Raw genomic sequence first — 12,640 nt, 5'->3', positions numbered from 1 at the left:
TTCGGGGCAGTGGTGATCAGTGATGTGACTTGTGGGCAAGAGGGTGGCTGCCAACTCACCCGTAGGGAAGACCAAGAAGTAGGCAGGGAGGGCCAGAAAGGGGGCTGAGTGGGAGTTGTAGATACTGTGATGGAGGCCTGAGGATGGCCTTGTTCCTATACTGTCCTCTAACCTCCAATCATAGACTCTTCATTTCTTACTTACTTTCACAAGTGCATTGCCACTGACGGTGGTACAGCATGACTCCTATCATTATAGGCAAAGCCAGACACAGACAGTGGTACAGTAATCATATCATTATATAGTGATTCAGACATAGAGAGTGGTACAGCATGACTCTTACCATTATGTAGTGATCCAGGGACAGACAGTGGTACAGAAAGTTCTCTATCATTATATAGTGATCCAGACACAGACAGTGGTGCAGAATGTCTCCTAATCCATACATAGTACATAAATAGATATAGTGGTGTGACAGAAACGATCTGTACCCCACTGGCCAAACCCCTCGGACAATCCTTCCTTCTCCCCATGGCCACCAAAAACACAAAACCTCAACTGTCAGGCAAAACTAGCATCAAAGACAACCAGAAACATAGCTCTTTAGGAACCTCAGTGGCACTGTAGTACACAGAAGCACAGCATTACAGTGCTTTACCACCCTGAGAAGGGCAGCTTCAAGGCTTAGCCCGATAACAAGGCAAAACTCATATTGAGGTAAAACGGGAACAAACTTTATTGTGGAAACAATCACCACCAGCCTCCAAGAGCCTTTCAATTGGCTGGCAGTGAGTTATGGCCAGCATGCATCCCATCATATGTAAAACGCAATATGCAGATTATATGCAAATTAGTTATAACAGAAAACCACACCAATTTACACAATCCTGCCTTCAGAACCAATAATATTGATCAGACAAGCAAGAGAAAGAGGAAAACTGGGCTCAAGAGAGCGTTGGCTCTCTCGCATGGTTCCATCTGGGGCCTGGGATGAGCTGATTGCTACCAGCCAGGCCCTCTGAGGGATTGCTGAGTTCAGTTCTTCATCTGTCCTCTCTGGCTGAGTAACTCTTTAGCCAGGCTGCATCTTCCTGGCTGGGATGTTGAAAGGCCAGCAGGGCCCCTAGGGACGCATTGCACACAGCTTACTGGCTTTGACGATTAGTTAGAAAAGCTGGGGTCCTGGGCCTTCTTTGTGTAAAATAAGATGTGTAAAAAGAGATTGCAAGAAAAAAAATGAGTGGATATTTGGTTACTGTTGCCACCCTGTATCCCTAACCAGGTACAGAGTGATTTAAACAGAAATCCATGCAAAGTAACCAGATATTGCACTGCAATTAGTGTCCACTGTCGCCTGCCGGAAGTATATAATGCAATCCAGGGGAAATACAGCCTCCAGGTACGGAGGCTAGAGGCTCCTGTGGCAGGTGATATAGCATAACTCCCATCGTTATATACTGAACCAGGCACTGATGGTGGTACAACATGACTCCTATCACTATATATTGAGCCAGACATTTACAGTGGTATGGAATAACTTCCATCGGTAAATACTAGGCCAGACATTGTTGGTGGTACAGCATAACTCATTTGCATTCTGATGCTTTTTAACTCACACTTGGGGGTAGTAGGAGCATTATTAAACACTCGTCTACAGACACCAGACAGCTTATTTCTTCCTCAGAAATCTCATGGTGCTGCCACAACCACAAGGGATTCTGGATAGGTGCATGCAAATAAGGTCAACAACGATCACCTTTTGCCTCTATATCCACTTCATTCATGGATCCCTTGAAAGTAAATGCTCGCTGTACAGCCATTGACAATACTCGGGTAAGAGGTGCAGTAGCCAGATCACCACTCATGGACAGCTGTTTCGTCCTTAATGGGACTCATCAGCATGAGATTTCTGGCCCTGTCTAGGGTGCGACATTGAAATATGTCCCTCAAATTTTAACACTTTATAGTGATTTTGAATGAGTTTCTTTGTTCTTGAAACCAGCCAAATAGAGTTTTATGAAAGGCAGTCAGGGGCTTCTGTGTGTTAGCATCTCAGCAAACACAGTGTGCATCCGGCATGCAGTGATGGGATGAATCAATCTCACTCTGTTTACTTAAAGTGATTTATTCCAGCAGGTCACAGAGTGGTTTAACCTCCCCTGCAACTAACAAATCACACAGAAAAACTGCAGGAGACAGAGAATGAGCTGTAAATCCACACCTCACCACGCTAAGACACAACCATAACACCACTACATACAACTCATAACACTGCATCAGGACTCAGAACATACTATAACACAACTACACACAACACAGTATCACAAATCAGAACACACTGTGATGCAACTACACACAACACAGTACACAGCATCACAACTCAGATCACACTATAACACATTTAAGGCGTCCAAATCGAGACCTGTGATATACCAATGCGAAATGCACTATTTACACTGCAGTCCACAATCACGCAGCATACAACTTCACACACTATTCCAGAATATCTTACACACACTACCACGCTGTATGATGTCACACACACTACCTCGCAGTATGATGCCATGCATTAATATGATTATGACATTGTATGTATACAGCACCAGCCGATTCCAGAGCACTGTTATAATAAGAGAGAGTAAAATGTAACAAAATAGGCAATACTATTAACTGGTTTGAAAACATACTGGTACAGAAGGAGAAGAGGATCCTGCTCTTGGGAACTTACCATTTATTAAGATGTTCAGAGGGGACTGAGACATCCATGATGTCATAAAAGTGGTTACACAATAAGAAGTCATACAATTATGTATGCAACACATGATGTTGTTTCAACACAAAGCTAACCTCTTAATGTGTCAAAAACATACATGTCCAAAAATTAAAAGGTAACCTCAGTGGCAGATGGTAGCAAAATCTACATGCAAATATCTGGCTTAAGGGGGTTCTAGTCTAGTCCTGAAGTCATTAATGTTAACCAACAGCCATCAATGGGTCACAAAGTCACATAAACAGCCTCAGCAAATCAAGACCATAGACATCTCTTTTGCAAACGCTAAAACATAAGCATCACTATTAATAAAAAAAACAGACAGGGAACCAAACACAGCCACAAACCACCCTGGAAGTCTGACCCATCCGCTTCAATTAATGCTCTACGCTACCCACAACTGGAATATGTATATATGAAAAAAAAGCATCAAGGACAGTAGAAAATACAGCTTTTTAGGACCTTAGCAGCACTGCATTATACAAAAGCGCAGCAGCAGCAGCAGCAGCAGCAGCAGCAGCAGCAGCAGCAGCAGCAGCAGCAGCAGCAGCAGCAGCAGCAGCAGCAGCAGCAGCAGCAGCAGCAGCAGCAGCAACAACAACCCTTTCTCAAACAACAAGACTCCACTTGTAAAAACACAAAACAGGAACTAACCTTATTGAGGAAACAATCACTACCAGCCTCCAAGAGCCTTTCGAAAGGTTGTGGTGAGTTACAACCAGCATGCATCACACCATATGTAAAACACAATATGCAGAACATATGCAAAATAGTTATAACAGAAAACCACACCAACTTACACAATCCTGCCGTCAGAACCAATAATATTGGCCAGACAGACAGGAGCAAAGCAAAAACTATTCACTTTAAACATAAATCCAAGCAAAGGAACGCGGTGTTGTGCCACTGAAATAATGGAAAAGTGTTGGTATCACAAGCCTCTCCCTGTAAGGGTTGGGACCACTGAAATAGTTCTTTAGAGGAGGGGGGGACGCTCAGAACAGCTACCTAACCTAACCCTCCTCACCAGAAAAAAACAGATCTTTTTAAGGGACCTGGCTCCGTCATGAATTTTCAGTGAATCAAAAAACTTACAATTATCGTGTCCGTCCTGTGCTCTCGCTTTCGACTGCATCGACAAAAATATAAAATAGTAAAAACCACACATGCTCTGTTCAAAAAAAAAAAACAGTACAAATCGTGTGAAACTATACGCAAAGCACTCCTCAAGGAAGCCCCAGCCTATTTGGCCAGTGTGTGAATTTTTCTCCCATATGCACTGCCCACCTAACCAAAAGGCCCAAGGCCTAGCACACACAAAAAGAGCTTACCAGCATATGACAAAACCACCATGGAGCAAGGCTCCTGTCCAATAGCAGGCCAATGCCCAACTGATGTTAAACAGGAAGTAACTCTATTGAGGAAACAATCACTACCAGCCTCCAAGAGCCTTTCAAAAGGTTGCGGTGAGTTACAACCAGCATGCATCACACCATATGTAAAACACACAATGCAGATCATATGCACATTAGTTATAACAGAAACCCACACCAACTTACACAAGTCTGCCTCAGAACCAATAATATTGGTCAGTCAGGTAGGGTGAGGGGAAAACTGGTATTTAGAGAGTGAGATTTTGTGCATGGTTACCACCCTGTACCCCTAATCATATACAGGGTGAGAAACATAAACCCAAGCAAATGACCCAGGTATTGTGCTGCTATTAGTGTCTACTGTCGCCTGCTGGAAGTATGTTATGCAATGCAGGGGTCCACCGTCTATAATGGGAAATACAGCCCCCGGCTGCCCCCCGAGTCACGGAGGCTCCTGTGACAATATGTACCAGCAAAAACCCTCAGATAATTGCATCCGGTTTAATATCACACCGTGCTCGCCAGACACTCACCACCATCCATCTTCACCATAAAAACGTACACATTTATTTTCCTGGCCGAGATTATAAAGCTACTTTTTCCTATTTTTTTTGTAAAATTGATGATCTCATCTTCTGTCTCTTAAAACTGCAGAGAATAATATTTATTGGCTTTTATAACTTATTTTCAAGTCAACAAAATAATTGAAATGGCAGCGGAATCGTTTTTACAGCTAAAGCGAGCGTGCCACGGGAAACCGTTACAAAGTCTCCCCGGGGAGCTTCATCTCCGCTCCCAAACAGCACAGAAAAACCATAACTGCCAAGTGCCCAAAAAGAGACAGTCCCTCTTTCATTTCCCAAATCCCTGATGTCCCTCTTTCCTCCCCTGATGTCCCACTTTTCTAGGAGCTCGGAATGTTTGCTGGGTATGAGGGGATCGCAGGGTTCTACAGCCCTAAAAACCCCAATAATGTCTACAGAAACAGCAGGGAATGGGTTTAGAAACTAAATTATGTTAACGTTAAAGGAACATTGGGACCTGCCCTTGTGAGCTTGCAATCTACTTGGTGTCGGGGAAACTAACTCAAATTGTTCAGTGGATCTTCCTCCGGAGAGATGTGAGAATATATAACTAGATTGAATATTTTATACGATTATAGGAATATTTTCATATGAAAAAATGTTTTTATATTAAAATATATATATATATATACTTTTATTTGTTAATATAATTTTTTTTCTATAAAATAATAATAGGATATTTTTTATATTTTTATATTAAAAAATAAAAGCATCTATCTATATATATATATACTTTTATTTTTTAATATAAAAATATTTTTATATAAAAAAATAATAAGATTATTTTTATATTAAAAAAATAAAAGTATATATATGTATGCTTTTACTTTTTAATACTGAGATTTTTTTTTTTTTACTCCCACTAGAGAGAAAATATCCATCAGTAAAAGAGATGAGCAGAGAACTAATCCTCCTATTGATACCTTCTCTTTCTGCTGCGCTTCCATATATCAAGTAGAGATAGAGGCAGACCTGGCGGATGTGGATGTCCTGGTGGCTTCCCCGACGTCCCCGACTAATCCACCGATACAATGTAACAATATCTTATTCTTCTCGCTACTTCATCGCGCATCGCGCTAGATTCTCCGCTTACCGCTTTCTTCAATCCTCTCGGACTTGCTTCGTTTTTTTGTGTATTGATCCGCAACCCAGCTTATGGTTTCCAGCAGGCAGGATTTATTCACGGAGAAATATGTTGCCGTTCCTCTATAAAGTGTGTTATTTTATTTAAGAGCACTGGCCGGTTAGAATATTATGTACTGCGGCGGAGGAGGGGGGGTAATGCTTGGACAAAAACAAGAGGGTCAGAGGTTTAGATGTAAGTTAAGGAAGTTTTACTTTACTGGGAGGGTGGTAGATAAGTGGAACAGCCTCTTAGCAGAAGTGGTACAGGTTTAAAATGAGCAGACTAGATGGGGCAGAATGGGTCTGAACCTATCCGGGGGGCTGGAGGGGCACTTAAGGAACCGACATCCAATTCAGCTTAGCCATGAATATTATTATTATATATTATTTAGAATGCGCGTGCAGAGATCATAGTGCGGATCATGACATTCTTTTTCTGTCCAGTAGTAGAATTTAAGCAATTTTGAGATAACGTGTCCTTAGATATAAAAAGGACCCAATTATCTAAATTGTGTTTAAAAGCATTTTGCGCACTGTAGAAAACCAGCGTTACAAGCAAATGTATGGATCGAAGGAAAACTGTAACGATTTTCTCTCGGCATCGCCTAAGAACCTCACATACAAGCTGACCATGCGCAGGGACTTCCTATACATTACGAGGGCAAAACGTCAGTGGCCTTCTGCTGCCCTGCATAATGTATAAGGAAATCACTGAGATTATTTTGAAATTAAAATTTGATCTATACATTATTTGGGGCCAGCTCAGCCCTTGTTGACGGACACATTTTCCAAGGATGGCCTTTTATAATGTATAATTAATTTGGTGGGTGCAAACTAGGGATGCGATTGGCCATTTTTTAAAATATTCTGCACAACTGCCACAAACACTATTTAAAGCTAAAGTCCCACTAATTCGTATGTTAGTGTATGCGCTCTATCGGCACGATACTTTCACATTAAGACTAAAGCTTGCGCTCTAATCAAACAATGCTTTAAAGAGAGCGCGGAAAGTACGATTTGGCTGGCGCTTGAGCTGAGCAGGAGCGAAGGGGGCAAGATTCAGGCGACACGTGCGATATAATTGAATTATCAGATCAGCCTCACATGGTATATATATCGCTAATTTCATAGTTTAATAAAATTAATCTTCTCTCGGCATGAAATGTGTTTCCCCTTCATAAAAAACATAAATAGGTGACCGCAGAAAATCCCACCCCATCCCCCAACACGGCTTCCATAGCGGTAAACAGGATGAAACGGGTAGCTTTTAAGGGACTACAATTCCCATGATGCTTTGCCGGTACGAGGGCAACTGTCTAAAAGCAATGGCTTTAAAGGCTTTCGCTAATGGAAACTCGCAGATGTCATAAACTAATGCAATTTTTTTTCTTGTCAATCTCCCCAAATATGATCCGGGTTTATCCGCCCCTCCTAAATCCATGATCGTATCGACGGTTGGAAGTCTGAACGCGCGTTTGTCTGATTTTCGTGTTACATTTTTTCTTTAAGTAAATCAAGTAGAGATAGGAGGGAAAAAATAGCATATGGTAGAAAAAAAGTGAATTTTCAGCAATATGGAGTATTGGGGAGTGGATAAAGAAAAGGAACATTTTTTGTGGCCGTGAACTCAATTAAAAGCCTCAGGCGCCATTTAATTCCGTCAAATATATCATATTTAGCTAATACGCATGAAATATCTGGGGGGGGCTAGACTGATATTACAGGTAGCCTCCCAAGTGGCACCTATAGAGACCATAGGTTCCTGTCCCTTTAAAGACGGCATTAACCCGCCGGGGGGCAGATTATTTTATCTCGCAGTGAAGATGCAGTCGGACGACTTTTATGACATCAATTAACGCTCGGGGTAATTAGTAGGGCTGCAGGGCTCACTGATTCAGGAGGAATAATTAGCCTTCATGTCGCCCCAAATGAAATTATTTCGATGAATCCTACGTGTGCCAGACACAGAAAAGTAAAAAAAAAATTATAGGTCCGTGATATTATTATTATAATAATTATCTATTATTTTATAGCGCCAACAATCCGTATATTTAAAGGGTCCGATGATACTAGAACCGATACATGAGGTAAAGAGGGTCCGGCTTGTAGGGTAGAGAGAATGGGGTGTAGGAAAACATATGGGGGGGGCTTTAAAAGTAATTCCATGCCCTTTTTAATATTATCCTTAAAATTAAAACATATTTTTATTCATTATTACACATTTGTGCCCCGCTTGGCCATTTTCCTGTGATATTTCACGTTAAATGGGGCCTGGTGATGTCAAAGGTCTTTAGATGATGCAATAATCACACATTCTATTTAGATAAAAAATTCTTGAATTTAAGTCATTTTTCTACGGTTTATAGTACCGTGAAATAAAACACCTAAGGGGCTGGTGAAGTCGTTTATACAATCGAGAGAGAAAAGAAAGTTGAACGATCAAACTTGGAAGACGGGATTTTGTCGGCAAACAGCTGGGAAATGATTTACTGGCGCATTAGAAGGGATCAAAAGCCTTTGAGTGCGGTCCGGTGGGACGGATCTTCGGGGAGATCATGAGCGGCCGATCCTATCGGCATACAACCTACTCAGCCTTAAAATGGTGTCTTTTCAATGAAAGGTACAAAAAACAGGGAATTAAGGCGAAGCAGAAATAATAACTGCCCCATACTATCTGTTTTAAGACCAAATAATTCTACGGCAAAGCCGATAGTAATCATACAGTTAATCAGCAGACATATTGGTCTTGTGCCACAACCCAACTGGACGACGTCACAGAAACCGGATTAGATTGTAAGCTCACAAGAGTAGAGCTGTATCCCTCGCTAACACAGCGAGGAACAGGCATACGACTCCTGAATCTAAGACGAGACCAACGACTGATTAAGGTTTGAGTCTTTACAGCAGGAGAGACGGGCAGACTAGACGGGGGCCGTAAGGGGCCGATCTGCCATATGTTTCTGCTAGCGAAGTGAGGGGCATTTGGTTTCATACTCCTCCTGAGTGGATTGGGAGCAGATGGCCATCTTGGGTGATCAGACCCCCGGGGTGCCCCCCTGTTCAATGGGCCGCTCACAATGGAGATCTCTGATGCCCCCCCCCACTGGCCTATTTAGACCATGGAGGCTATGCCAAGCCTCCATACATGGCTTATATGTCACTTTATTCCTTTACCTCACAGAGCGACAGGATATGATGTCATACCAGTTATATTAAAAATGGCACGTATAAAACCTGTTACCGGTGCTCCACGGATGTTTCCGAAAAGATAATCATTGAACGTCTTAGTAAAACACATAAAACATTTGATGTTTCATACATACAACATCACAAAAAAAAAATCACAGAAAATTCACTTAACAAATAAAAAAGTTGTCCTTACAGGGTTCTGCTTCACGAAAAGCCAACAGGGCATGAATCTAATGAAAAATAAATCGATTTCCGCCATTTACACTTTTAGTGGCTTCGGGGAGCGTGAATGTGTTCTATTTCTGTACATCATCGCTGGATTTAGCAGACTTACTTATTATTTTTATTTCGGATCGAATGTTTCAGCCCAGAGATGTTTCTTTTTATTATTATTATTACTATAAAATGGTCTTAAAGGCTGAATAATATAATCTGGAACCGAGCCAGACTTTTCTTTTGTAGCATCTTAGAACAATACCTTCCAGATATTCTGTCTGACTCGTGAACTCTGCCATGGAATGTGATGTCATAGTTACAGAATTTGTAAAATTCCACATATCTGCCAATAGCCCCCAATATTCCCAGGACAGTCTTGACAACCAGGCTTATTACGTTATAAAATGTAGGACTTTGGAAGATGACAGATCTGTTTTTTTGTATATGAATCTATTAGAATTGCGAGACACATCCCTCTATAACATCTCTACTCAAAATAAAAAAAAAATAACCCCAAAATATTAGATTAGGTATTTTTCCCTTATTTGAGACACAATTGGGTTTTTTTTTGCCTTCTTCTGGAGCAACAGCAGGGGGTTAAACTTTTTTTCAACCCATATTACTTTGTTACAAAGGGTTAGGTGTAGAATAAACTGAAAAGCAGCAGCGAGTAACCTTTATAGACCCTCTCAACTCAACAACTCTCACCACTCACATCCAGACAGAAAGTGTTTTCCAGGATTGGTGTCTGTGTTGGCCTGGATGACAGATCTCTTCCGAGTAAAACCTCTTTTACTCCAGGCTGTTTTATAAATGTAATAATCTGATAACCTTCTTATTTCTGAATATTTGATTTTGTTTATAATATAAATCACGGGAGGAATCCACTCTCAAGCAGCGATTCATATCATTTGTCCACAAAAACGTAATTCACCCTTAAGGGGTTGTATGAACGGATCAGAGAAGACGGCGTTACGAGTAATAAAGACGTCTCTTACCTGAGTTTCCCTTCCTGAGGCAGCTCGTGAGACGGGTCTCCGCACACCAGCCGGCCCTCTGCGTGCAACAGGTAGATAAAGGCATTGTCCTGCAAGAGACCAAAGAGGTTTGCGAAGGGGAACGGAAACGTGAAGGATGGCGCCCGTCATCATTTATACGACTCAAACAATTCCAGCTCTGTTTATATGCAGATCCCTCCGGTTCAATAGCCTACAAACATCTCATAAACATGTATCACTGGTGGTATAGTGATAGAGCGCGCGTAATAAATGGTCTAGGATAGTCATATCTGCATTTTATGGTGCCTACAGAGAAGAATTTCTGACAAAACCATTGATGATACCATTTGTTTTGGAACTTTGATTCCCTGAGTCATCATAATGTTCCTTTTGTTAACCTAGAAGGTCTACATCGTCATGAAACCGGTCCTCGCAATGAGATCGCAATGAGATGGGTCTCTGGCTAGGAGGACCTTGGTTCCTTGGATCTTTAATGATAAAGGGGCAGCTGATGGTCCTCTTTTGGTGCCCACCGTATAGTATGAAGAATGGCATTAACTAGGTGATATTGATTCTTCGGAGCAGACAGAGGAACCCAAGTTCTCCATAATTTTCTGACGTCTGTATTTAAGAGCCAGATGCATTTTGTTCTTCTGTCTTCTTTCCTGGCCAACTGCACAGGTGTCAGGATCCATGGGAGCTCTGGTGCTGTGAGTAGGAGTCCAATATGCTACAAAACACAAAGATAGGTACATGCCATACCTGTAGGATCCATGGCCAGGCGCTGTCACTTCCACTTTATCTTAAGGACCAGAAGATTCCCATCTTTGAAAGGTTCTTCTTGTTCTTCTTTGTAAGGAAGGGTTCTCCTCTCTGTTACACGTCTCGATTAAATGGTAATCAGAACGCTTCGCGAGATGGAACACACAAGGTCATTTCTCCAAACAAGTATTTCTAAGAACTCAAGTTCCTGATACTTAAAAGTTCTACAAGAATCTTTAGAGTTCCGGATGGTCGTTTCTCCAAGTTGTAAGCGAATTGCAGTATTTCTCATAAGTCCTAAATATCTCTTCCCCGCCCAGCAATGTCACTCACAGTACAAAGGCTAGAATAGATCAATAGCTTCCGTGCCAGAGAAATGTTCGTGGTAAACAAGAGAAGATACAATTAATCCCGCCAAGGGAACAAATAAGAGAAAGGAATTAAATGAGGCAAAAATCATCAGGGCTGAAAATAGACCTCATAATGGAAATGCTAATGTCTGATAATTGTTTCCCTTTCAATGTCTGTCTGTTCCATGTACATGATGTAGCTTCTCACTGATCTGACCAAACAAATTATGTTGGCGGGGAGAGCAGAAGAAAAAAAAAAACAAATGAAAAGGTTAATTCTATTACTCTGTTAATTATCTGACCTGCTAATGAGAGCCTAAAAGAAACAACCAAGTACATTAGTGCCGAGCGAATTAGAAAAGATATCAATGCCTTAACCTGTGTTTAAAGGAACGCCGCAGCCCCATATCCAAATGTCTGCTATCTGAACTCTGGTAGCGTAAATGCAATGGCCCCTCACTTCAGTGACTTCAGAGGGAGCGCTACTGAGCATGTGCAGGAAGTGTACCTAGGAATGCTTCCTGGTTTCAATAGAGGCAGCCAAGGGAGGAGTTCAATGACCCTGAAGTCTCATGTTCTAACTCAAATAACTAAGGAATGCCTGCACCTATTTTCATGCGGTAAAATGCATCGGTGCCCATGCTGCACATTAAAAATAAAAGTTTGTGTACTGGACATTTTTTTATTTAGAATTGCCTTCCACAAATTCAATGTTCGATCATCTCAAACCCTTTAGTCGGACCTGGTAGCTCAAGGGGTAGAGACAACCTGAAGTCACGCCATCACCTCTGGCTCAGACACCGATAATAGAAACAATAGAATTAAATGGGAATCTGACATAGTGAATGCAGAAACTTGAGAGCTTTAAGAACCTCCATATTTATCAAACGTATTTAGAAAATAATATAATCCAGCCTCCACAGATTTGTTTTAAGGGTGTCTTGGAAAATTAGATACATAACATGACATTTACTGTATAATGCAGTATAGCATTAGGTAGATCGTCCATTTGGCACAAAAGGCTTAAAAACACAGATTGTGGCAGCATATCGGCTGCACTTAGGCCACCAGGCTTTAAAGTGCCAGCATCTTCACCAGTCCGTCCCTGTTTAGGGGGGACACGACTTAAGTGTTGCCAGCACAAGCTTCTCAGAAAGCCTTGAGACAGGTGGTCCTAGTTCCTGTATTGGGTCATACTGGTGACCGTTGCACCATAAGTCTGGCCTCTTGGGTGTTGAGGCCCAAAGTCTTCTGATGATACGTTGTGGTTAAT

General features: G+C 41.6%; 1 protein-coding gene across 2 annotated transcripts in view; it reads right to left on the bottom strand.

Moving 5' to 3' along the window:
- PDE2A (phosphodiesterase 2A) overlaps positions 1-12,640 on the bottom strand; it is a 148,341-nt gene that overhangs the window by 60,800 nt on the left and 74,901 nt on the right. For both annotated transcript variants that reach the window (XM_053456609.1, XM_053456610.1), the window contains exon 3: positions 10,256-10,344. In XM_053456609.1, coding sequence (XP_053312584.1) covers positions 10,256-10,344 — 89 coding nt within the window. The remainder of the gene's footprint in view (positions 1-10,255; positions 10,345-12,640) is intronic.

The sequence above is a fragment of the Spea bombifrons genome, chromosome 2 (genome assembly GCF_027358695.1).
Source record: "Spea bombifrons isolate aSpeBom1 chromosome 2, aSpeBom1.2.pri, whole genome shotgun sequence".
NCBI classification, from domain to species: domain Eukaryota; kingdom Metazoa; phylum Chordata; class Amphibia; order Anura; family Pelobatidae; genus Spea; species Spea bombifrons.
The sequence above is the reverse complement of the archived record's forward strand: the minus strand, read 5'-3'. Positions and strand labels throughout refer to the sequence as shown.